We start from the raw sequence: 26655 nt of genomic DNA on the forward strand, positions 1-26655 counted from the left end.
TACCCACAACCTTTAGGGGAAGTGAGACTTCACTTTGACATCTCAGCCCGTCTTACTGCATGACCTTTGTGAAGCCACACTCTGCATGGGCTTTAGCTTCTTTAACTGTGAAGGCTATGGAGAGAATAATGCATAGGATAATGGATGGAAAGCCCTAGATACAGTTCCCAACAGGCGATTAACCCACAATAACTTGCAACTCTCACGAGTGGCGTCACCATTCTTATCATTTGTCCTCTCTCTTTCCCCTTATTCCCTTCCTGAGACAAAGCCTCAGTTGAATTCTCCATCACGTTGACCCATAATCTGTGGATAATTCACAAACACCTCCAGACTCCTTCCTAGGGAATGGCATGGAGTTGCCCTTGGGGCTGGGGAAGAACAGAATGAGGCCTGAATGTCCTTTCTCTCTTCCTTTTCCGGAACAGAGGAGGAGCAGGGAGCGGGGGGAGAAAGTGGGTCAAACCGAGACAGAGAAGGGACTGGGGCTGTTGCAGCTGTGACTTCCTCCCCACAGGCTGGGATCATTTACTACAGCCAGGAACGGTATTTCCACCACGTGCAGCAGGCTGCGGCCTTGGGCCTGGATAAATTCAGCAATGACCCCGTACTGCAGTTCTTCAAAACCTATGGGATCCTCAGAGAAGGTAAGGACTGGGCAGTGTCGGCCTCCCGACCTCAGGCACCAGCCCAGCACTGTTGCTCTGGCTCAGCCTGGATGCCTGCCTCCACCCCAGTCACGTTCCCACGGAAGAAGTCTTACGCTCAGTAGCTAGACTCCCAGGTTAATCCGCAGATGGCTGTGTGATCCGTATCTAGTTTGGGCGCAGGGGGATACATGTAATTTGTGGCTCTTGGGCAGCTGGCTGGGAATGCCCTGAGGCCGTTCTTCAGAAATGGCCCCCAGCCCGAAGTCCCAGCCTGCGAGGACTCACAGGTACATCTGAGCTCCAAGCCCTCCAGCCGCCCCTTGCAGCCTGGACCCTGGTACCAACAGCCCCTTCAGGGAACTTGGGCCACTGGGGACGTTTGGGACCAGTTAGCCCAATGATTCCGGCTGGAGCCAGGTGGTGCCAAGTCTCGGGTCAGCTCCGCGACGGGTTCCCACGTGTCTGCCGCAGAGCATTCTGCCCTCTGGGCCTGGAGCCCCAGAACGTAACCACGTGGGCTCTTCTTTGCAGAGCGCATCCAGGATGCCATCAGCAACCTGGAGAGCATCCGGAACCACCCAGACGTGTCCCTCTGCTCCATCATGGCCCTCATTTATGCTCACAAGTGCTGTGCAGCTGTCGGTGAGTGCGGCCGTGCCCAGCGGGGAAGAGACCGCCCCGCTCCAGAGATGCAGCCCCCAAGGGCCGCCGCAGGAGATACGTACCCCGATGACAGCACATGCTGTTGGCCAGTGAGGAGGGGCTTCCATTCCCTCCCCCAGGGGCCTCAGGGAAGACCCGTGCCCAGGCCCGACTGAGTGGGAGCCATGCACAGAGAGGGTGACAGCGGGAGGGGTCCTCCTTCCAGCTCCCAAAAGTTGGGAAGACGCCCTCTTTCCTTCGCCAAGATCTTGATGAGGGCGAATCGAGTTGGTGTAAATAGTCCCACCCCTGATGTCCACCTCTCTAGAGGCAGGGAAAGATTCCAAGACGCTACGAACCACGATGTCCCCTCCCAGGATGGACTGTGGGCCTGAGGTAGGCGATTCGGTTTGGTCTGTCTGCTCAGCAAGCTGCCAGGCACAGAGGAGAAAAGATAAATCTCAGCCAGCAAAGCCAAGTGCGGGCGTGGGCGGCTCCTGGGGTTTCCAGCGCCTGGGCTCCTTGGAGTCTCCCACGTGTTAGAGGAGGCTCAGAGCGGCCAGAGAGGTCCCCGAGCCCTCAGTGCCTCCTGCGGGGCCAGGCCGCCCTGCTCACTCTGCCTTGCCCTCTCCCTCCTCTCGGATTCACAGACCGAGAAGCCGTTCAGGAGCTCGAGAACAGCCTGAAGGAAATCCGCAAGACGGCTGGTGGAACTGCCCTGTACTATGCCGGCCTCTTCCTCTGGCTCGTGGGCCACCGTGACAAGGCCAAGGAGTACATCGACCGCACGCTGAAAGTTTCCAGCAGCCCCAGAGAGGTACCTGCCTCGGGCATCATGAGGGCAGCAGCTGTAGAAAGCAGCATCCAAACACATCAGCCTGGGGTGACCGTTACTCCCCCCGGGGCACCCCGGGGACTGGGAGAGGGCCGCACCTGAGCACGGACGAGACCCTGGGTCTCACAGGGGCCCCCGCCCACGTTGTCTCAGGGTTCAGCCGAGTACACGCTGGCACGTGTCCGGAGTCTAATCTGCAGACAGGTGTTCCGTAGCCGGTGCTGTATATTTTTAAAATCTCGGATGAGTTGCTGACATTGAGAAACCAAAAGGTTTTTACCTAAAAGGCCAGATTTCCTGGTTCTTTTGGCAAACTAGATGAGCGGTCTCCACCGTGGGCCTACCTTGCCTTCTTGCAGGGGTCTGCTGGCCGTCAGCGGCGGCCCATACCGTGGATCGCATATTGGATCTCACATGCTGTGGATCTCACACGTGGGGGATCTCACACGTGGGGCATCTGTACTAATGGTAGAGTTTGAAGCCTCAGTCTAGGCTCAGTCTAGTCACCACCGCAGCAGGGGTGATGTCACCCCCCCCCCCAAAGGGGTGAAAATTGGTTCCCGGAGGAGGGGGTGAAAAAAATCTTACTATATAACACACAGAGGGGCGGGGGCAAAAAAACCAAAAAGTGTAAAACACAGATTTACACACTACATAAACAGATAGTATATCTGTGATGTTAAAATGTCTTGGAGGGAGGGGAAACAATTCGGGAAAATGTCTGGAAAGGCTCCTTAGGAGGAGAGTAACGGTAAAGTGAGAAACCCTGGTCCAGGGCAGAGGGATGCTTCAGGGCAATGTGCTCCAACTACACCTCGGACCTCACCTCCCAGGCCCGGCTGCCGATCCAGCAGAGACTGGGTGAAGGCTGGAACAGAAGTGGCAAGGCCCCCGAGCTCACAATGGCCCCTGCTCGTTCCTGCCTCCATGGAGAGGGCTGGAGTGGTGGCCCCCTGATCCCAGTGTTGAGTAGACAGCCAATGACAAGACGGGTGGGAGTGTGTCAGTAGGGGTAGCAGAGCCACAGGGGTCAGGGAAGGGCCCAAGCCCAGCCTGGAAGGTCACGGAAGGCTTCTGACAGGAGGGCCCTCCCAGGCTGAGCTTTAGAGACCAGTGGTAGTTGACTGGGTGAGGGGGCTTTGGTCAGGAGAGCTGGGCTGGGAAGGAGCAATCAGAGTGAAGTCCTGACAGTGAGAGAGAGCAGGGCCGCCCTGGAGTCTGCAAGTAGGTGTGCCTGGCAGGGCCTGGGGGTGGAGAGTGACAGGGTTCGGACAAGAGGCTCTGCGCGGCCAAGGACTTCATCTTCTGTCTTGTTCTGATCCCAGGGTTATGTGCTCAGAGGCTGGGTGGACCTCACCTCAGACAAGCCCCACATCGTGAAGAAATCCATCAAGTACCTGGAACAAGGCATGCAGGACGCCAAAGATGTGCTGGGGCTGATGGGAAAGGTGGGCAGCGGGGGACGGAGGCGGGGCGGGGGGTTGTCTCTGCCTGGGCCATTGGAGCCAAAGATCCACCAGGGGACTGCGGGCCAGACGCTCTGTCTCCAGGCGCTCTCCTGGCCGATGAGGAGCGGGGGCCCAGAGACAGTCAGGGTCACACGGCAGCCCAGGGCCCACTCGGTTCTCACAGTCCTTCCGGCTCGGTGTGGGTTCCCGTCTCGTTCTGCATGGGTGGGGCGGGGGGGGGGTCTTCTCAGGGTCTGTCCTTTTGTCTCTGCCTCTCCTTTCTCACCCGTTAAATTCAATGGGCCGTAAGAGGAGGGAGGTGCGTTGCAAGTTTTATGTTTTCTGATCTCCACTTAAGTGAAGTTCCTTTTTTCTTACGTGACCCTCACGGAATCAGCCTCTGAAAGAAAAACTAGCCTCTTATTCCCTTCTCTTTGTGTATATCTTAGAAAAGTGAACGTGTCCTCATTTCAAAACAAAACAAAACAAAACAGAAGGCTACTAAAGTCAAAAGATGAATGAAAACGACATCCCCAGCCCCCCTGCTCCAGACAACTCACGCGGCCATTTTAGGGCAGCGTCTCCCAGTCTTTCTTCTAGGCACGCGGTTCCGCATGTGCCCTCACCGGGCTTTCTGGGAAGCAGGAGCCAAGGGGATCCTGGAGCAGGAGGTTTATCGGGGGGGGGGGGCGCCCTTGGGACCAGCACCTGTGGGGAAAGGGACAGGAGCAGGGCTGGGTGACAGAAGTGGCTTCGTGACACGGCGCAGGCCTCAGCCGAGTCGAGGTTCTAGGGCTGGGGCGGCCCCTCCCTGACCACGTGCTGAATGGGGGCTGCCCCCTGGGGACGGGTGTGACCTGGCACGAGGCCGCTTCCTTTAGCCACGGATGACCCCACAGGGGTCAGCTGTCAGCTGCCAGCTCTCCTGGTCCTGAAAGGGTTCCCACTGAGCACCTCCGCAGGGCAGGAGATAGCGTTGTTTGGTATGCTTAATATTGACTCTTTAATATGTTTAATACAGCTGTAATCACAGGGCATCCTGTCATTTGGTTCCCTTTTCTTCACGTAAGATTCCACCATATGTAAATGTCACCTTGAACATCTCCATCAAGCCAGTCAGTCCCCTGTCGCCTGGGCCCAATATAATTTGTCACCCCAATCTCCTGTTGTTTGGACCCTGAGATCGTCTACAGTTTATACTGAGAGTGCTGCAGTGGGGTCCCTGGGTGGCTCAGTCGGTTAAGCGTCCGACTCAGGATCTCACGGTTCATGGGTTCGAGCCCCGTGTCGGGCTCTGTGCTGACAGCCCAGAACCTGGAGCCTGCTTCGGATTCGGTGTCTCCCTCTCTCTCTGCTCCTCCCCGACTGACTCTCTCTCTCTCTCTCTCTCTCTCTCTCTCTCAAAAATAAATAAACATTAAAAAGAAAGAAAGAAAGAGGGCTGCAGTGAGCACATGTATGCATAAACCTTCATCTAGAACAGTCCTCCTCTTGTTCTCAATAAGTCATGGAAGGGCGGGTTGCCGAAGGTCTAACAAAAGCTCCCCTCAGAGCCCAGTTTCAAGTCCTTTGGGAGCAGTGCCCTCTGCCCCTCAGGCACATGTCGCGCCTCACTCAGGAGAACCTGGTGGCTGACACTGGCCTGCAGAAGCCAAACTCTGGCCCAGGGGGCCCTGATAGAGAAAAACAAAATGCTTTAGCCGCCCCTGGGCCTGGGTGAGCGGTTTCCAGCGATAAGCTCGAAGAAAGCGAACGGGGTTCAGCATCTGACTTCAGCTCGGGTCATGACCTTGCAGTTCGTGACTCCGAGCCCCGCACGGGGCCCTCCGCTGTCAGTGCAGATCCTCTGTCCCCCTCTCTCTGGCCCTCCCTCACTTCACACCCTCTCTCTCTCTCAAAAATAAACATTAAAAAAAAAAAATATTTAGAAAAGAAAGCGAATGGGAAACGACTGGGCCGTTGGTGGAACTCAGAAGTGCCCGGCACCCCCGGGCCTCCCTCCAGCGGGTCCCCTCACGTGGCCCTGCTGGATCCCACGCCTGCTCGGGGCTCACCCGTCTCCCTGGAGCCCCTGCCTTGCCTGTCCAGGAGCCCAAGATTGCTGTGGACCCTGATTTGTCGCTCTGAGCGCTGACTGCTTCCCCAGGGGCTTCGAGGGGGCCTACAGTGCCCACGTGTCAGGCTCTGCTCCTGCTCCCTTCGTGGGCACCGACGGAGACTCCTCTCTTGGGCTTTCAACAGGCGACATACTTCATGCTGCAGCAGAACTACTCGGAGGCCCTGGAGGTGGTGAACCAGATCACCGGCACCTCGGGGAGCTTCCTGCCCGCCCTCGTCCTAAAGATGCGGCTGTTCTTGGCTCGGCAGGACTGGGAGCAGGCGGTAGAAACAGGACACAGGTGAGGGGCGGGGGTCGCTTCCTTTCTTTGCCAGCCGAGGGCGCCGATAGGGTCCCATCGTACGAGCTGGGGAGATAGGAGACGCCATGTATTTGACGGAACACGACAAAAAAGTGACTGTTGTTGACCGCGGAGGTATGAATGGTGATGCGATCACACGGGGAGGGCAGGGAGGACGCGGTCTGATGGGCACACAGAGAAATGGGCATTATCTAGAGGCACAAGCTGATCGTGTAGGAGGGCGCTGGAGGGAACCACCCAAAGAACCCAAAGCAGCCAGGTTATGGGACGACAAGCAGTTGTCTCTAAGGAGAGGAGGCAGGGGGGAGTAAAGGGACCGCTGCACTATTTAATTGTTTTCAACTACGGGTATGATATACTGTGATAAAAGCTTCAGGGGGAGAGGTCCCCAGTGACTTAGCTGAGGCTGGGCACGTCAGCCAGACGGCCAGCTCTAGGGAGTCCCTGGGCCATGTGGAACCAGGCACCTCGTCAGGGTGACCTGGGAGCGCTGTCCTCGCCTATAGAAAACAAGACCACTTCAGGGGAAGGGTTGTCTGATGGAAGGTTTTCTGAGGATGGGATTTTCTAGATAAACTGAAGCCTCTCTCTTTAAACTCTTAAGCGCCTCAACTATTTCTATTAAGTAATTCTAAATGTTCTCCCCCAAAGAGAGTCGCAGGCTAATTTCTTTTTTTTCCCTGAGCGATCGCAAGTTATCACTGCGAAGCGTTACCGAATTGTGGCAATACGCCCCACACAGTTCAAGAACAAAACAAATCGCAAGCAGACCCCTTGCCCCGCTGTGGACGGGTGGTAATTTCTCTGATGATCTTCACTGATATCTGCGTCTCCGAGAGAGGCGGCCGGTCACGAATGAACGGGATTCCTGCCAGCTCGGCCCGCGGGGGCCCCCACGTGCAGTGCCTGTGTGGGCCTGGCTGATACCTGGGGACACCTGGCCGAAAGCCACAACCTCAGTGTGCACCACCTCCCTCGCCCAGCCCCCCTGCCCCGGTGTTCAGTGCCAAAGGGCTGAGGCCCACACCCGATGCCTGCCCTCCTGGAGGTTTTCCCAGGTAGTGGTGCTCCCAGAACTTATCTTTTTAAGTTTGTTCGTTGGTTTAAGTAATCTCTACGCCCAACGTGGGGCTTGAACTCACCACCCCAAGATCAGGAGTCTCATTCTTTTCACACTGAGCCAGCCGGGCGCCTAGCCCCCATTGTTTTGTTTGGTTTTTTTTTAGATCTCTGCCCCCCTCTACATGTGTTTCTCTTTCCATCCCTAATATTATTTATTTTTCCCTGTCCTCTTGTTTTCCTTCGTCAACATTAGAATAAGTTCTTTTATTAGTCTTTTCAAAAACTTTTTTTTTAATGCTTTTTTTTTTTTTTTCAACGTTTATTTATTTTTGGGACAGAGAGAGACAGAGCATGAATGGGGGAGGGGCAGAGAGAGGGAGACACAGAATCAGAAACAGGCTCCAGGCTCTGAGCCATCAGCCCAGAGCCCGACGCGGGGCTCGAACTCACGGACAGTGAGATCGTGACCTGAGCCGAAGTCGGACGCTTAACCGACTGCGCCACCCAGGCGCCCCTAATGCTTATTTTTAAGAGAGACAGAACAGGAGCAGGGGAGACAGGGAGAGAGGGAGACACGGAGAAAGAGAGAGAGACACGGGGCGGGGGGAGACACAGAATCTGAAGCAGGCCTCAGGCTCCCGATGTGGGGCTCGAACTCAAGAACCATGAGTTCATGACTTGAGCCAAAATCAGACACGTAATCGACTGAGTCGCCCAGGAGCCCCCTTATTGGTCTTTCTAAAGATGCAGCTTTGAGTTTTGTTAATGGTCTCTACCACATCTCTGTTTTCTACTTCATTAATGTCTGCTCTTTATGATTTCCAGTGACTTCTTCCTTTGGGGCTGTTCTGCTCTTGTTGGATCAAGGGCTGTTCAACTCTTGAGGTGGATGCCTGGCTGACCCATTCTCAATCTTCTTTTAGAATATCAGTGTGTACGTCTGTGGATGTCCCTCAAGGCACCGTTTTTAGTAGTATCTACACATTTGGATGCATATATTTTCAGGATCATTTTGGCTCTAAGAATTTTCTAATATCCACTCTGATTCTTCTTTAGTGCATAAGTTATTTAAAAGTTTTTTGGGGGGACGGGGCGCCTGGGTGGCTCAGTCGGTTGAGCGTCCGACTTCAGCTCAGGTCACGATCTCGCAGTCCGTGGGTTCGAGCCCCGCGTCGGGCTCTGGGCTGATGGCTCGGAGCCTGGAGCCTGCTTCCGATTCTGTGTGTCCCTCTCTCTCTGCCCCTCCCCCGTTCATGCTCTGTCTCTCTCTGTCTCAACAATAAATAAACGTAAAAAAATTTTAAAAAAAAAAGTTTTTTGGGGGGAGACATCTGGATGGCTCAGACGGTTGAGCATCTGACTCTTGATCTCAGCTGAGGTCACGATCTCAGGGTCATGGGATCGAGACCAGCTTTGTGCTGAGCACTGAGCTTGCTTGGGATTCTCTCTCTCTCACTCTCTCTCTCCCTCTCTCCCTCTCCCCCTCTCCCTCTCCCTCTGCCCTTCCCCTGTTGGTTCTCTCTCTCTCTAAAACAAAATTTTTTAGGAGAGCCTGGGTGGCTCAGTCGGTTAGGCAACTGACTTGGGTTCAGGTCATGATCTCACGGCTTGTGGTTTCGAGCCCCGCATCAGGCTCTGTGCTTAGAGGTCAGAGCCTGGAGCCTGCTTTGGGTTCTGCGTCTCCCTCTCTCTCTGTTCCTCCCCTGCTCGTTCTCTGTCTCTCTCTGTCAAAATTAAATAAACATTAAAAAAAATTTTCTAAATAAATAATTTTTAAGTTTTTTTTTAAATATCCAAATGTTTTTGGTTAGTACCTTCAGAATCACCATGAATGGTTAGAACTGTTTGAATGTTAACTGTGCCTAACTAATCATGTTAGAATATTGTGTGTTCATTAGAGTAACACCCTTTTTTCTAATGTTTATTTGAGAGAGAGAGAGAGAGAGAGAGAGAGAGTGTGTGTGTGTGTGTGTGTGTGTGTGAGAGAGAGTGGGGGAGGGGCAGAGAGAGAGGGAGACACAGAATCGGAAGCAGGTCCCAGGCTCTGAGCTGTCAGCACAGAGCCCGACGCAGGGCTCGAACTCACAACCTGTGAGATCATAACCTGAGCTGAAGTTGGACACTTAACCACCCAGGCGCCCCTAAAGTAACCCTCTATTAAGCAGAAGGCCATTCCTGACCGGGCTGAAAAATATATGAAGTTTCCTACAAAGAAACAGAACATCGAAAAACCCACAGTACGTATGACCAGAAACCGCATGTTCACAATGAAACACATGATGGAAAGCGAGGTTCCCTTTCCATCTGGCAGCCACGGATTGCCCCCCAAGCACCTCTCCGCCACCCCAGGACCGTGGTACGATAATCACGCCTGTGTTCGCTGCAATATGAATGGCCTCTGTCACAAAGACACCCCAGACACATGACTTAAATAATGTGAAAGGCTATTCCTCTGTCAGGTAAAAGTTCAGGTGGTTGCCCGGGACAGGGACAGCAGCTTCGCTCTGGAGGGTCCCGCGCCCCTTCTTTCTTGCCACTCTACCTAGGATGCGGCTCACATGGCCCACATGTCAGCCAGTAGGAAGGAGGAAAGAGAAGACATGGAAGGCATATGCTGTGAGGATACAGCTGGACGTCACATGGGACACTTGCATTCACATCCTGTCGGCCAGAACTTAGCCACAGGGCCACACCTAAGCTGCAGGGGGAGGCTAGGAGATGTAGTGTTTATCCTGGGTAGCAAGTACCCAGCCAAGTGGGGAGTTCTAGTCTGTTTGTTTGTTTGTTTGTTTGTTTGTTTGTTTGTTTGAAGTAGGCTCCTCACCAAGCACGGAGCCCCACACAGGGCTTGAACTCACAGCCCTGAGCTCAAGACGTGAGCTGAAGTGACACCTGGGTGGCTCATTGGTTAAGCATCTGACTCTTGATCTCAGCTCAGATCTTTTTTTTTTATGAATATAATTTATCGTCAGATTGGCTTACAAACAACACCCAGTGCTCATCCCAACAGGTGCCCTCCTCAATGCCCATCACCCACTCTCCCCTCTCCCCCCCGCCATCCACCCTCAGTTTGTTCTCCGTATTTAAGAGTCTCTTGTGGTTTGCCTCCCTCCCTGTCTGTTTTTTTTTTCCCCTTCCCCTCCCCCATGGTCTTCTGTTAAGTTTCTCAAGACCCACATATGAGTGTAAACATGATATCTGTCCTTCTCTGACTGACTTATTTCACTCAGCATAATACCTTCCAGTTCCATCCAAGTCGCTGCAGATGGCATGATTTCATTCTTTCTCATTGCCAAGTAGTATTCCATTGTGTATATAAACCACATCTTCTTTATCCATTCGTCAGTTGATGGACATTTAGGCTCTTTCCATCATTTGGCTATTGTTGAAAGTGCTGCTATAAACATTGGGGTACAAGTGCCCCCGTGCCTCAGCACTCCTATATCCCTTGGGTAAATTCCTACCAGTGCTATTGCTGGGTCATAGGGTAGATCTATTTTGAATTTTTTGAGGAGCCTCCACACTGTTTTCCAGAGCGTTAACTCAGATCGTGATCTCAGGATCGTGAGTTCAAGCCCTGGTCTCCCTCTACGCTGGGGGTGGAGCCTTATTTTAAAAAAAAAAAAAAAAAAAAAAAAAGACCTGAGCTGAAATCAAGAGTCAGACACTTCACCTACTGAGCCACCCAGGTGCTGCCCTGGGAGTTCTGTTATTAGAAGGAGAAGGGTAGAATGGATAATACAAGACCATCAGCAGTGGCTGCCACATCACCCTGGCCTTGCCTGTGAATACTCTCGACTCATGGGGCTCCTCTTCCTATTTCAGAATCCTAGAAAAAGATGAAAGCAATATCGACGCCTGCCAAATCCTAGCTGTGCATGAACTTGCAAGAGAAGGAAACATAACCATAGTAAGTTCTTTCAAGACTCGGGAGTCAGACCTTGAAACACGCACAGCCTGAGAGGAAGCCCTCTTAGTGCCCTCATCCCCAGGGTCTTGGAGGGTGCTCCCTGGATCTCAGCTCCTTCCCTCCCTCCCTGCCTCCCTCCTACTCCCTGTCAAGGGGAAGTCCTCTGGTTTGCTCTTTGGGTCGGCAGTGAGGTTGACTGTGGTTCGGGTTCACCTGGATAAGCCTTGGGATCCTCACTCATAAAGTGGAGAAAACTCCCACCACTTTGTGAGGTTGTTATAAGGATTAAACGGGATGACAAACGGGAGAGCTTGGAACAGTGCCTGATGTCACGAAATGCCATTTAAAAAAAAATTTTTTTTAAGTCAATAAATGTTTATGTAAGGATTTTCACATGTGATTCCTTCCACTGCCAATCACCATAGTTCTTCCTAAGTCCAAATCTAATCTTCAAAATAACCCAGAGTTCTTTCTGTTGGGCATCTTTGATCTCCACTTGAATATGGACGTACCTCAAAAATTCCCCACCTGTAATCTCTGGGATCCAATTTTTGTACTTTAGGGCCACGTTTGGGGTCAGAGTAGATACATCTGCCTCGTTCTCAATTTCAAACAGCCTCTGAATGTGAATGAGTCCAAATCATATTCACCCCTAAACCAGCACACCCTAGAATTGTACAGATTGTTGGGATACTCCACTACCTAAGATTTTTTTTTAATTTGTTAGGTCTTTCGCGGAGTTTTAGCAGATAGATGTCTTGTCGAACACATAGTTCTGTGAATAAAGGAAACCCCACATATACTCTATTAGGCGTTTCCAATGATGTAGGTCTGCAGAAAAAGCAGGTATTGGCCAGGGAGAGCCTAGCCCCAGACTTGCTCCTGAGCCCTGTAGTGTTCCACAGAAACCCAAAACAGCCCCCAAACACAGAAACAGTTCTTCATGAAAACCTCAATACCAGGATAGGTTTTTATCGTTAAGAAGAGTTTGCATTCTCAACCCATAACATTGCCTTTTGAGTAAATACACTGCTGCTTCTGTGAAAAGCATGGCAAATCAGGAGTCGCTAAGGGGTCATGATAGGAAGAAGAAGCTTCCGGCTCCTTATGCGCAGCTCTGAGATTGTGGGTTTTGTGCGGTGGGGTGAGACAGAGGGTACAGTCCATGTTTAGAAGGAACCCTCAAAAGAGTCCCCAGCACCATCGCTGGGTAGGAACCAGAGAACAGATGTCTTCAACTTTATGCAACCCAGGAGCCTTGGGCAGGCCTTCCCGGGGCCTGAGGGTTAATTCTAAGGGCAGAGTTGTCTGAATGCCCCTCCTTCGCCCCCCCACCTCTCCCTGGCCCAGGCTGCTCAGTGCTAAGCTTGCTTTGCACTGACTGAGCAGAGTAGACCTGCCCCATCCGGGGTTTCACTCCTGGCACTTCTCTGCAACCGGGAACTAAGAACTCCCCACTCCTCGCTCCTCGGTAGGGAATGGACAGAGGAGTCAACCAGAAAGGACAAAGGCTTTGGGGTCAGTCACCCGGTTGGCTGGGTGACCTCAAGCAAATTACCTAACCTTCCTGACCCTCTGTCTGCTGGACTGGACAATTCAGGCAGCTCCATTGACTCCCAGGGCCTTTGAGAGGATTCACTGGCATGACAAGGGGGCACCAGTGTGGTGACTCATGTCACCATGGAGCAGAGGCTCGAGGCCAGGGACTCGCCATGAACATCTGCTCTTGGGCCAGCCCAGGTGATGTGCCGCCGGCCTGGTCAGCCGCTGTGTGGGCACCGTGACAGCTGGCTTCTGGCTCTGGCCGGGTGGGTCCGAAAGGGCAACTTCTCTTTGCAAATCCATGAACAAAGGGGCACTGCCAGCTCTTGGGTGCAGAAGCTCCTGAAAGCTCCACTACGGGGCTTTGAAATCATACTGGTGCCTGGGCCCACCCCAGTCCAGTTGAACCCAAATCTCTGGGGCTGGCCTCTGGGCATGGGTGTTTTAAGATCTCCCAGGGGGTGCTAAGGGACGGCGGGGTTGTGAACCTCTGCCCAGCTTCCACTTCATGTATTGCCTCTGACGTTGTCTGTTTTGTCCCCACAGGCTGCCAATCATGTTAGAAACCTGATTAACGCACTGGAGACAAGAGAGCCCCAAAATCCAAGCCTCCATCTTAAAAAAATCCTTGTGGTTAGCAGGCTGGTAAGAAGGCTCTTTTCCAGGTTTCTGCAACCGTGCTTCTGGCCTGGTATGCCTAAGGGGAGCCCTATGGCCCCCCCGGGAGCCCCCCGGGGACCCTGCCCTCCCCTCTTTGGCTCCAACTTGGCCTCTCAGGCCGATGGCCCATACCTAGCGGCCCCTACCCGCCTCTGAACAACACCTGTGTCTCATACACTCCGTTTCCTTGGCCCAGATGTCGCTCAGGGACGCTGGGAAGATCAGAGCCGTTGGGTCTGACAGTGCTTTTAGAGTAGGAGGCTCCTCATTTGGGGGAAGAGAGTAGTGTTGTGGCTGTTACACGGCAGAGCTATGCCTGCCTCTAGCTCGGGGTGCCAGGGCACCCAACTGCCATATTGTCTCTCTGTGGAAGTGACCTGGAAAGTCAGGCCTGCCCGCACCCCCTCTGCCATCAGGCAGGTGCAAACAGACCAGGTCGCCAAACAGTCTGTCTCTGTCAGACCCTTCAGCCCCAAAGCAGATTGACTAGAAGGAGTTGCTGCAAAATCTGGGGTGGCTGTGGGGCCTCAGGAACCAGAACCGCGCGGTTGAATGCCACTGGGACACCATCCCTCCCTCAGGGACACACACCTGTGTCTGCTTCCCTGTGCTCGTTCTCCACACACGGCCGGGAACATGGCTGCCCTCGGGGCCACGTCCCACCAACAGGGCACAAAGAACTCTGCCCCCGCTTCAGTTTTTGAAAAACTTCTTGGCGACTCAGACAGGAGGTGGGCCCTTTGGAGGGCCCCGTTCCTGGAGGCAAATTCCACAGATGTGGCCAGTGTGAGGCTTTGGAAGCTGGACAAGTGCACAATATGGGTCATGGGCCCCTCTTAGTCTCTCCTAAGCACCCGAAACGGGACTGCCAAAGTGTCCCCCATTTCTGACACGGCCTTGCTTGGACAGGCTGGACTGACGGGTCTCCCTATTCCCACGTGTCCGTTCCTTGCAGTGTGGAAGGCACCAGGCGATTCTGCAGCTGGTGTGTGGCTTCATTGAGCGCACATTCGTGGCCACAGCTGCCTATGCCCACATGGCCACAGAGCTGGGCTATCTCTTCATCCTACAGGACCAAGTGAAGGAGGCATCTCTGTGGTACTCGGAGGCCATGAAATTGGATGAGAGCAGTGTGGCTGCCTTGACAGGTCTATGCGGTCCGGGCAAGGGAGGGGGTGGGGGGTGCGGGAAGGCAGGTCGCAAGGTAGCCTCCGTGGGTCCAGAAGAGAGGCGCTGGGAAGTATCTTCCCTAGAGGGTGTGTGAGTTTTGGAGTACATTGTATGATGGGGTGCCTTTCCATGAATTGGTGTCTGTTTGAGAGAGAGAGAGAGAGAGAGAGAGAGAGAGAGAGTGTGTGTGTGTGTGTGTGTGTGTGTGTGTGTGTGTGTGAGTGGGGGAGGGGCCGAGGGAGTGAGGGAATCTCAAGCAGGCTCCACATATGGGGCTCGATCCCACAACCCTGGGGTCATGACCTGGGCCGAAATCAAGAGTTAGGCACTCAACCAACTGAGTCACCCAGGCACCCCATGAATCAGTAAGCATAGATGTAAGAGACACAGAAACTGTCAGAGTGTGGCCGCAGCCACCCGGGTCTGCATCAGACCTCCGATGTCCACACTGTGACCCCCTGGAGGACCAGCAGCCTGCCCCTCCCGCTCGGGGGCCCTGCCTCTTCTCAGGCCCAGCAAGGCCAGCGTTGGAGAGGGTCCCAGTCCCGGAGCACCCCAACCCAAAGCCCCTAGACTCTCCCTCTGCAGGCCCTGAGCTGAAAGGCCACCAGAGCAATAGTTTTGAGAGTTTTACTTCCCTGTCTGTCCAGAGGCCCGCCCACCCCGCTCTAGAGAAAGGTCAGTAAATTTCCCAGACCCCAATTTTCATTTTACACATTTTGTTTTTAAGCCTTCAAATCTACGGCTTAAAGAGTCTGGTGAACTCTGAACCAGCAATTTAATTTTGGTTGAGGAAACTGTATGGTCCCAGGCTCAAGGCAGGCTGGCTCCTTGCCCCAGCTCTCAGGAGCCGTGTCTTTTGGGTCCAGACACTTCTCTCTATGGTCCAGGCTCTTTGCCAGCACAGCACGGTTATCTGAGAGGTTGTTCAGCACGTCAGCTGACTCGTGAGCCCATGCACCTTCCTCCGCTTCCAAACCCCTAAAATCCTGGAAGACGTTTTGAAAAGATAACGCAGCCCTAGAAACAGAGAAAGCTGCCTTTGGTGGACCAGAAACTTTGAGAACGTCACATTTCTAGAGGATATAAAACAGATAGCATCAAAAGTAAGGAAATGACAAGCCACTCTGCAAAGCCGTATGCCAACATGGTACACAGACGGGGCAGCTAAAGAAACGAGTAGACCCGTTTTCTCCCAAAGAGCTCCAAGAAAAACAAAAGTTGACAAACAACAAGGGGCGCCTGGGTGACTCAGTCGGTTGAGTGTCTGACTCTTGGTTTCGGCTCAGGTCATGATCTCACGCTTTGTGAGATTGAGCCCCGCGTCGGGCTCTGCGCTCCCAGCGCCTGCTGGGCATTCTCTCTCTCCCTCTCTCGCCTCTCTTTCTCACTCTCTCTTTCTCAAAATAAAAAAAATAAACATTAAAAAAAAAGAAGAAAAAAAAAAAAAAAGCAAGCTCATGGTCGCTGGAGGCTGGGAGCTACACAAGCCACGGGGCAGTCAGCGAGACGACAGGGGGACCAGAGAATGGAATCAAGGAGACCTTTGAAGGCGGTGGGGCAGGAGGAAGCAGAGCAGAGCCCTGTTTCCCACCGCCACCAGGGACGTGAAGGACAAAAAGACTTGCTCCACCCACAGGCCACACCCCCTAGGACAGCCCCCACCCAGCTCAGTCCTTCCCCACTTCCTCATTCAGGGGAGCCCCCTCGCCAGTCAGCCAGAAGGGAAGTCCAGTGCCCAGAAAAACAGTGACCTTAACAATTTGGGAAATCTGCCTCAGCTGCTAATACTCATCAGTCTAGTCCGTTTGTAAATCTGCTAACAGTTTGAAAGGGGCCAAGTGGACCATGCAAAGCCAAGGCCCTCTGAGAAGCCAAGTTTAAAGCCAGATACGGAAAAGACTTCGCCACCCCCCACTAAAACACCAGGGTTTCCAGAGGCTACAATGTCAGTCAGTAAGTAAAGAAGAGGCTGCAATGGCAAAGATTGTAGAGAACGAAAAAGTTACTGAGCATTACAAATACGATTGCAAGGTAAATTAACTCCATAGATGAGCCAAATAGTGGGATGCATATAAGTGAAAAACCAAGATGTTCATTAGGAAGACAGTCAGGAATAAATACACCAAAATGACCAGGAAATATCTATAAAAGAGATTCCTCTTTTATAGTAGTAGGAGTAGAAGGATTTGTCTTCCCAAACTCAAAACACATTACAGAACGCCAGTAGGTAAGTCAGCTCCAGGTCAATGCTGGAGTAAACAAGGCGATAAACAGAACAGAAACAGGTCTTACAAATAAAGTGACATTTCAAACCAATATGGCGGTAGGTTTCAACCATTCATGGTTGGACATCTGGCTATCCAGTATGAAAAACGTAAAGGGAAGTTCCCAGCTCACGCCATATTCAGAAATAAACTTCAGGGGCGCCTGGCTGGCTCAGTTGGTAAAGCATGTGACTATTAATCTTGAGGTCGTGAGTTCAAGCCCCACATCAGGGGTAAAAATTATTTTAAAAAATGTTTTTTTAATTTAAAAGCTCCAGATGAATTAAACATTTAAACATAAAAGTTCAGTTGGACTTGGGCTCCCTGGAGGAAACTCAGAAGCCCTAAAAGAAAATATTTTACTGATCTATGTAAAACTTTAAAACTAATGGGTGGCAAAAGACAGTGAAAAATAGTTAAAAGGTGAATGGCAAACTGGTAGAAAATGTTTGCTATAAAGGGTTAATAATCTTAATATTTATGAAGAGAAAACAAATCGCCCTAAAATAAAATCAGGCTAGGGGCGCCTGGGTGGCTCAGCCGGTTAAGCGTCTGACTTTGGCTCGGGTCATGATCTCACGGTTCGTGGGTTCGAGCCCCGCATCGGGCTCTGTGCTGACAGCTCAGAGCCTGGAGCCTGCTTCAGAACCTGTGTCTCCTTCTCTCTCTCTCTCTCCTTCTTCCCTCCCCCGCTCGTGCTCTGTCTCTGTCTCTCAGAAATAAATAAAAATTAAAAAAAAAAAAAAAGAATCAGGCTAAAGCTAGGTACAGGAGATTCACAGGAGAAAGGAAAGGGACATTAAATGTATGGAAAAATGCTCCTTTCCCCTCTTGGTAAAAAAAAAAAAAAAGGAACTAAAATGAGTTGCTTTTCACGTTTTCACTGGCAAAGAGGGAAGCACGTCGTCGAGGTTGTGGGGAAAGGCTACTTTCAAATTCTTGGCAGTAACACTAATTCAAACATCTCCAGAGGACAAGTTGGCCTTATCTGTCAACATTTTAGATATACACGCCCTTTGACCAATCAACTCGACTGCAGGAATTAGAACGCGGAAATATGTTTACCGTGGCACTGGAGCATTTAAGCATCGAAAGCAAACTAGATGCGAAATGAGGTGTCCTTCAACGGGGCAGTAGTTAAATAAAATGTCCCAGCCACGGTGCACGGTTAAAGGCAGAGCACGAGCTAGGGATATGCTTCCCTGCCTGCCTCGTGCCTCGAATTCTTTACCAGGAGCGAGCATGGCTCTTTACGTTCGCGGAGATGTTGGGAAAGGCCCCCTGCACAGCCGCCCATCCTTCCGCTGTCTCATCCCTGCTCTTGGCCCGCGGGCCTGCCGGCTCCGTGTCCGAGCTGACTCCTCACACTTGTTCTGCCCCGTTCCCAGGGATCATCTGGTGTCAGATCTTGGACGGCCACCTGGAGGAGGCTGAACAGCAGTTGGAATTTATGAAGGAGGTGCAGCAGTGTCTCGGGAAGTCTGAGGTCAGAGCTCCCTGGGGACGCGGGCCGCTCCAGGCTTGTGTCCCCGGCCCTCCCCTCGCCCCAGTTTCCGGCACCCAGCAGCCAACACGGCCCGGACTCCTGCTTTGCGCTCGCCTCCCCACGGCCCGGCTGGCGTTGGTGCCGAGACCTGGGCTTGCCTCCCCCAGGTGCTGGTTTTCCTCCAGGCCCTTCTGGCATCCAGGAAGCACAAGGGGGAGCAGGAGGCCACCCGGCTCCTGCAGGAGGCTGCGGGGCTGCACTTCGCCGGCATGCAGGGCCTACCCCTGGGCTCCGAGTACTTTGAAAAGCTGGACCCCCTCTTCCTGGTCTGCATCGCCAGGGAGTACTTGTTCTTCTGCCCCAAGCAGGTTAGAGGAAGTCCCATCTGCACGGCGGGGGTCTGGAGCATAGGCCTGGACGGGGGCAAAGACCTCGTCTGGCCCCATCAGCAGGCGGCTCTGAGCCCCTGAAGTTCAGGGACCCATTGCTTTTCAATTTTTTTTTTTTTAATGTTTATTTATTTTCGAGAGACTGAGAGAGACAGAGCGTGTGCAGGGGAGGAGCAGAGAGAGACACACACACACACACACACACACACACACACACACACACACACAGAATCTGAAGCAGGCTCCAGGCTCTGAGCTGTCAGCACAGCCCCCAGGGGGATCCCGCTGCTGCTGGCCCACAGACCACACTCGCGGGAACAGGGCACTGCTCCACGCCTCTGCCTTTATCCTAGACAATAACCAGCTCCCTTTTCCCCCACAAGTCTTCTAAGAAGTCTGTTAGTCTTTACTCCTTTGCCTGCTTTACTTGTTTGTCTATTTGCCCAGCCAGTCAAGATTCTCCATGGGCAAGGATCTTATCTTGCTATCGTAATGTTCCCCCCAGTGCCACGTAATGAGTCATTCCACAAGTATCTATTAAGTGCACCACCGTGTGCCGTACGCCGTGGTAGGTACTGGGGACACAACCGTCAGCAAAACAAAGTCCCCATTCTCTGCAGCTTATGCGGTAGCACTAGATGGCACGGACTGGATAAGAAACACGAGGAAGAAAGTAAAATTCCTTCACTGAGAGAGTGTTTCCTGAGAGCTTTAGGAGTCTCTCTGGAATGGGCCAAACCGTCCAGCCAGGCCCCGTGTTCCTACAGCCCCGGTCACCGGGCCAGATCGTGTCTCCACTTCTCAAACAAGTCGCTGTGATCCTGAATCCTGTCGTCAAAGCGGCGCCAGCTCTGATCGACCCCCTGTATGTGATGGCTCAGGTCAAGTACCTCTCAGGTGAGCCCGCGTCTGTTCATCCGTTCAGCCACCGCCCCGGGGGTCGCAGCCCCCTGCCTCAGGAGGTGTACACAGACACACACCCCCTCACCAGGCCCGGCCACATCCCTGGCCTCCACTCCCCAGAAACCGGCCTGACTTCCCTCGCCAGCAGGGGTCTCTCCCACCCGCCCTGCTACTGGCGGCTTCCTCGCTCTGCGCGGGGTACCGCGGCTGAAGTGGCTGAACTTCAGTTCCGCACAGGATCCACTGGCCCTCGGGATAGGCAGAAATGCCCTCATGAGGTCTGCATTCTAGTAAGGGGAAATAGACGATACGCAGAACAGAGAAGCACGCGGCCTTGTTTGTTAGGACACAGGAATTCCGTGGAGGAAACCAAAGCGGGGGAGGGGATGGGAACTGGCAGGGTCGCAGTTATTAAAAGGTGGGCAGGAGGGCATCACGGGGAGGTGGGACCCTGTAGCATTCGGCTGTCAGAGCCTCAGGGTGGCCAGAGCAATATCCTTCCAGCTTCTCCTGTCTCGAGACCCAGGTCCTGGAGAGAGAGGGAAAGGGGAGACGCGTCCCTGGGAACCTTGCTGTCCCCTCTGAGGACTCTCCACCTGTGGCCTTGCACCCCAGTCTGCCTGGAAGGCAGGCTGATCTCTGGTGCGCTGGGGGCTTCCGAAGGATCCCAAATGCCATGGCATGTGTCTGGCTTCTGGCACGGCCTGGCGTGGGTCACACCGTGCAGAGACAGCCCCTCCCCCGACCCTGTCTTCATCCGTGGGCCTCCCCGTTGTCATCTGGGTTTCCAGGTTTACCCACAAGCTTCAGGGGCTCCTGGGTACGAGGCAAGGGCAGGAGCACTCCCCCAGGGGTGCGGGCAGCTGGCAACAAGCAAGTTAAGGGCCAAAGCAAGGTCTCCAGCTGCTTAGGTTGCCATAGTGACATCTTTGCATTTCTGCAGCAGCGCACATGGAAGGAGCAGGGAGTTTGGGACCCAGAAGCAGCTGCTCCCCTCCCCACCAGGTTATGAGCCCTGAGCGGGAGCTGTTGAGGGACCTGGATGGAGAGAGAGGGGGACTCTCCTACCAGCTCACTGCACCCCGCCCCTGGGCTTGCACTGCTGCTGGCTGTGGGCCAGTCTGGCTGCAGGGAGAGCCCTCAGCCCCTGAGCGCCAAGGCAGGCAGAGCTCAGCCTCAGGAGCCGATGGCCCTGGGTCTAAATGCTGACTTTGTCCCTCGTAAGCTGACTGACTTATGTAACTGGGTTCCAGTCCTACATCAAAAAGACACAGACAATACCGCCCATCTTGCAGGGCTGGTATTAACTACCTAACTAACTAACCGGCAGGAAAGTAACCCCGACTTTCCAAAAGTGCTTTGCATAAAGCAAGTGCTTCGTAAGATGGGGCTATTACGGCTGCTGTTATTGTTAGGTTCCGTTCTGCTCTGAGGTGTGGGACTTGAGACTTAAGCGTCCCCCGGAGCTTCTGGACAGAGCAGTGACGTGCCTTAGCCATCTCCTCGAGGGTTACCCCACAGTCTGAGTTTCCAGGCTTTTGTCTGGGTAGTTGTAATTTCAAGAAGAGACCTCTGAGTGAAACAGAACAGAACTGGGTAAAATGGCCAACTCGTGTATTTCTGGGTAACGGAACACACAAAATTCATTCTGCCTCTACATACTGGGTCCTGGGAGTCCCCCAGGGACCCCTGGATGTAGAGGTCTGTTTATCGCTTCTAGGAGAGTTAGAGAATGCCCAGAGCACCCTGCAGCGTTGCCTGGAGCTGGACCCCACCTCCGTGGACGCCCACCTCCTCATGTCCCACATCTACCTGGCGCAGGGCAATTTTGCCATGTGCTCCCACTGCTTAGAGCTGGGCGTCAGTCACAACTTCCAGGTGGGGGTCCTCTGTGCCCAGTCGCCCCGCCCCCGCCTCCCCAAGCCCAGCTGGCCAACAGCCCCCACTTGCCCTGGGAGAGGCCCCAGGAGCTCCCGGCATCCCTCAGACCCTTCTGCGGGCCAAAGGCCAGGGCAGGCTCGGTGGGCTTCCGCGGCCTTCTCCAGTCTGGGTGCCTTGAGCAGCAGCCGTGAACCGGGGCCCCACACTCCACTCTGCTCCTCTAGGTCCGAGACCACCCCCTCTACCACTTGGTCAAGGCCAGGGCCCTCAACAAGTGTGGGGACTATCCAGAAGCCATAAAGACGCTGAAAATGATCATAAAATTACCAACTCGGAAGACGGAAGAAGGCAAGAAATTCCGCGGGCCCTCCATGCAGCCCAGTGAGCGGGCATCCCTCTTACTGGAACTGGCAGACGCCCTCCGCATGAATGGGGAGCTGGTAAGAAATACCACGCTCTCGTCCCTGGGGACTGGGGCATGTTGGAGGTCCGGGGTAAGCCTGGGAACCAGGCTCTTTGGTTCTGGCTGATGTTTATTCGTTCTATTATTCGAGCCTTTATTCATTTGGGAGCATATCTTACCCCCGCCCAAAGGCCTCGATGGCTCCCCGTGCCCTCTAGATAACGTCCAAAGCCTACTGAGCCCCACCTGATCTGTCCCCTGCCTGCCTGCCTCACTGTCCCCATGAGGATCTCACAGAGTTAGAGCACACAGGCCCATCGGGACAGCCACGGGTGGTTGTGCAGATTGGGTAAGGCACAGCCCCGGTAGACGCCATAATCACACCACAGTCTTTACGAACTGTGTCCCCTTGGGAGTTTTGTGGTATATAATTTGCTCAACTGTATGAGGCAGCCCTGGGGCCTTGGCAGGTCTGGCTTGTCAAAGACAGGAAGCACCTGAGCGTCCTACGCTGGTGTGGAGGAGCAGCGGGGAACACGGGGTGGGGGGGGGTGGGTAGAGCTGACTCCACAGGCTCCCACGGCCTCGCTGTCCTCACTCACTCACCTGCTCAGCGGAGAGGGTCGGCAGAGTTCCAGGACCATCTCTAATCCGCCGGTACAGGGGCATCTGGCTGCCATAGAGAAGGAACAGCTCACGAGGCCCTTTTCTCCTTAAAGTTAAAAACTGCCTTCTGGGGGGCGCCTGGTTGGCTCAGTCGGTTGGGCCTCTGACCTCCGCTCAGATCATGATCTCACAGTTCGTGAGTTCAAGCCCCGTGTAGGGCTCTGTGCTGACGGCTCAGATTCTGTGTCTCCCTCTCTCTCTCCCCTCCCCCCCATGCACGCTCTGTCTCCCTCACTCTCTCTCTCTGTCTCTCAAAAATAAACATTAAAAAAGAAAACCGCCTTCTGGGTAGAGGTGGGGATGTGGAAGCCCGTTTGTTGTCCTTTCCTCCTTTAAATCTGCCCAAAGGAGCACAGGAATTAAAAGTAGAGAAGGAATCTCCACCTAGGACAAACCTAGGGAACGGCCACATCCCAGCACAGTCGATTCAGTCAGTCGATTCAGCTATTGATTGAGGGCCAGCTAGCTACCAGGCACCATCTGGCAGCTGGGGATAGAGGAGAGAAGCTAGCAAGGTCCTTTTGGAACTTACCATCGGTGGGCGAGAGAGAAAGCAGGGTGCAGTGAGGCGGGGCCCGAGGTTCCTGCCTTTGCTTGAAACCTTCTGAACTGGAGATGTGCTCAAGCGGGGAGAAGCAGGGGCATTCCTAGAGGGACTCGGGTCCAGCCCGTGGAAGGGCAGGGCCACTGAGCAAGAACTCCCTGCTCAGATGCCTCCTTGTTTCTCTCTGTCCGGGCTCCTTTCTAGGAGACGTGGCCCGAGGAAAGTAAGAAGGAAAATAACCTGAAAAAGAGTTCTGCAGCATGCTTTGCTAAGATGACAGGTCTGCAGACTGGGACCTTCACAGTGAGCCAGGGGTTCTGTCCTGGCCCCAGCTTCTCATTAAGCCCACCCCCAAAAGGAAGACCCACAGAAAGCTCAGGGGAAATGGAGCCTAGGGCAGCTGTGCTAGACCCTGTCCGTCCCCAGCCTAGTTCCTGGGCAAAGGGCCAGGTTCGGGGGGACCGGTCCCATTTGAGGAAGGGGTCCAATATGGTGATTACAGGGAAGGACAGAGGTGAGGGAGGGAGGAGAAGTAGGGAAGGAAAGAAGAAAGGGTGGGAGGGAAGGAAGGAAAGGAGGAAAGAGGGGAGAGGAAACAAAATCACAAGCAAAAGACAAGTGAAGATTACACTTGGGGAGAAAGAGTTCTATAAAAAATGGAAGAGATACTTTTTTAAAGTTTATGTATTTTGAAAGAGAGCATGTGATCGCTTCTTGGCTTTTTGGCTAAGATCAAGTGTGAAAGAGAGCATGTGAGCAGGGGCCGGGTGGAGAGAGAGGAAGAGAGAGGGAGAGAGAGAGAACCCCACGCAGGCTCCACACTGCCAGCACTGAGCCCAACATGGGGCTCGAACTCACCAACCCTGAGATCATGACCTGAGCTGAAATCAAGAGTCGGACACTCAACCAGCTGAGCCACCCAGGCATCCCTAAGAAGAAATACTTCTAAGAGAACTTGTCTACATTCGATGAAAATGGAAACATGGAATCTTGTAAAACCAGCTCAAAGCAGAGCACCAGAGATCCCCAGAGGTGTTCAGCTGGCAGAATTAAAGCAAGTAAGCATAGAAAACAGTGATGCTATTAGAAAATTATAGTTCCACGAGACAAAACAGAAAGTGGCTGAACCCTTGCTGAAGCTCTCTGATGCAGGAAAGGGGTGAGAAAATCATTGAAGTGATGTGAGGGGATGACGGGTAAGAGAGAGAGACCACAGATATCCAACCAAGGCAAAATAAACGTTCCTGCAGAAGAGAGAAGAAATGGATGAGAGGAGAGCCCCACGTTGGGTGTGGAAATTACTTTTAAATAAATAAATAAACAGATAAATAAATAAGTAAATAAATATTTAAAAAATCCTGATACTAATATCCTAATGGAGTCATGGGAACCAAGGATTAACGGTCACTGGGGGCGCCTGGGTGGCTCAGTCAGTTGAGCGTCCAACTTCAGCTCAGGTCGTGATCTCACGGTTCGCGAGTTCGAGCCCCACCTCTGGTTCTCTGCTATCAGCACAGAGCTCACTTCGGATCCCTGTCCTCCCACTCTCTATACCTCTCCCCATATACCTCTCTATACCTTTGGGCTTGACCCAAAGCCAGTATAATTACTAAGTTCTTAAAATAAAAGTTATTAAAATCAAAATAACAATAACATCCTATAAAAAAATTTAGGGGGAAGGTGGCATTATTATAAGCATGCTAATTGTTTCGACTTTATAGAATGTGGGGAAAAAATGTACACAGGACATTTCTTAATAGAAAGATGACTCTTGGTAGAATTTAAGAGGCGATCTCCACCACATTAATCAAGAGTTAAGAAGAAAAGAAAGGACCACGCAGGTCATAAAGGCAGAAATAAAGCCAAACACAACAGCATGTAAAAATGAAAACGGGCGCCTGGGGGGCTCAGTCGGTTAAGCATCCAACTTCAGCTCAGGTCATAATCTTCCAGTTTGTGAGTTTGAGCCTTGCGTCGGGCTCTGTGCTGACAGCTCGGAGCCTGGAGCCTGCTTGGGATTCTGTGTCTCCCTCTCTCTCTGCTCCTCCCCTGCTCATGCTGCCTCTCTCTCTCTCTCTCTCTCTCTCTCTCTCTCTCTCTCTCTCAAAAAATAAATATTTTTTAAAAAATGAAAACAGAAACTTTTCTGTTGCCAGAAAACCCAAGAACGTATCTGTGGTAACAAAATTGTAAATGAAATAAATGTACCTCTTAAATAAAAGAGGCATCAGAGTGGTTTAAACTAGCAACAGAGAGAACCCTTACTCTCTATACTTCAAACACCAAAGGGCTCAGGATGAGAGGAAAAAGATGATACAAATATACCAAGCAAACAAAAAGAAAGCAGAGATTGAGGAAGAAATGTCTGGTAAGGCTGAATCCCAGTCCGAAAGTACCAAAATGGGGAAAGAAAGCAACTTCATTAAAATAACCAAGGGCATGAATATAATGAGGAAATAATTCAAACAGACCATTAACGTGCCAAATACAATAACATTAAAATACTTTTGACCGAAAGCAGGAAAGTACAAGGAGATGCATCCATCGGTCTCCCACAAGAAGGAATTGCCAACAGATGTAGAGGTGCTAAGGAACAGTCGAGGGTTTCTGTACCCCCAGCTAGCCGGGCACCTTTCCCCTGCCCCCAGGAAGAGTGGTGGTGGACACTGAAGGGATCTCTCTTCTTTCTGCCACTGGAGCCTCTCTGCAGGTGGATGTGAGCCATCCTCCCCTCGCCTTCCATGGAGCAAGGCTGCTCCTGGCTGTCTCCATATTTCATTTCTCTCTGGGGGCAGGAGTGGGAAGAGGGATCCCTTTAAGTCGCCTCCAAGAGATTTCAAGTGTTTTCAGGTCACCCGTGGTGGGTGACAGCTAACAGAGGTCTGTTGGGTTCCCATGCTCTAGCATGAGGCCACCAAGGTCATGCAGGACGCCATCAACGAGTTCAGTGGCACACCGGAGGAGATCCGCATCGCCATTGCCAACGTGGACCTGGCCCTGAGCAGTGGGAACGTGGACGTGGCCCTGAGCATGCTGAGGAACATCACACCCAAGCAGCCCTTCTACGTGGAAGCCAAGGAGAAGATGGCCAACATCTACCTGCAGACCCGCAAAGACATCCGCCTCTACATCGGCTGCTACAGGTAAGCCCCAGGCAGCGCCCTGACAGCCTCCTTCCCGGTGGTGTTTTAGGGAGTGGCTTCTCCAGGTTGTGTTTCCTCAACCTGGGTCTCCAGTCTGCACCCTCCAAGTGTGTTAGATGCAATGCAAGTACAGAATTTCCCATGGGTCCGCATTTGAGCGTGATAGCTTAGCCAGGCCGGCTCACTGCCGAGTTCTGAAGATACAGAACTGAATCCATCCTGCTTGGCCTCCCCCGAATGGCCCACATTCTGGTGGGAACCACGGGTATGCACTTTTGCCCTGGCCCCTGACTCTGCCCCTCCTTGAAGAAATGTCCAGTGACTCGATGTGGCCAAGGTGAGGTGCAGGAGGGTGGAGAGCTAGCTGTCTTTATGATTTGACCTTCCCGGCCCCTCCCTCAAGCAGAACTCTATCTAGGCAATCCAGGTGGGAGGCAGCGCTGGGGGGCGGGGGTGGGGGGAGCCAAAGCCAAGAGCGGTGGGACACTAATAGTGGGGTGGGGTGACACGGCCACACCATAGTTTTAGAAAGAGCAGGATGCCTGCTTATGCAGAGGGGCCTAGAGGGTTAGGACTGGAGGCCAGAAGAAAGGGTAGACGTTCTGGCACCATCCAGATAACAGATAAGCAGAGC

General features: G+C 52.9%; 1 protein-coding gene across 1 annotated transcript in view; it reads left to right on the forward strand.

The window, feature by feature from the left end:
* Nucleotides 1–377: 377 nt before the first annotated feature.
* TTC21A (tetratricopeptide repeat domain 21A) overlaps nt 378–26655 on the forward strand; it is a 35242-nt gene continuing 8964 nt past the window's right edge. The window contains exons 1-14 of the mRNA XM_040479837.1: nt 378–647; nt 1182–1292; nt 1943–2109; nt 3453–3575; nt 5817–5974; nt 10883–10967; nt 13056–13154; nt 14125–14317; nt 17995–18092; nt 18260–18460; nt 19249–19378; nt 21105–21262; nt 21490–21705; nt 25783–26021. Of these exons, the coding sequence (XP_040335771.1) occupies nt 398–647; nt 1182–1292; nt 1943–2109; nt 3453–3575; nt 5817–5974; nt 10883–10967; nt 13056–13154; nt 14125–14317; nt 17995–18092; nt 18260–18460; nt 19249–19378; nt 21105–21262; nt 21490–21705; nt 25783–26021 (2228 nt within the window). The 5' untranslated portion in view covers nt 378–397. The remainder of the gene's footprint in view (nt 648–1181; nt 1293–1942; nt 2110–3452; nt 3576–5816; nt 5975–10882; nt 10968–13055; nt 13155–14124; nt 14318–17994; nt 18093–18259; nt 18461–19248; nt 19379–21104; nt 21263–21489; nt 21706–25782; nt 26022–26655) is intronic.

Source organism: Herpailurus yagouaroundi, unplaced genomic scaffold, assembly GCF_014898765.1.
Source record: "Herpailurus yagouaroundi ecotype Mexico unplaced genomic scaffold, PumYag 159, whole genome shotgun sequence".
In the NCBI taxonomy this organism is placed as follows: Eukaryota; Metazoa; Chordata; class Mammalia; order Carnivora; family Felidae; genus Herpailurus; species Herpailurus yagouaroundi.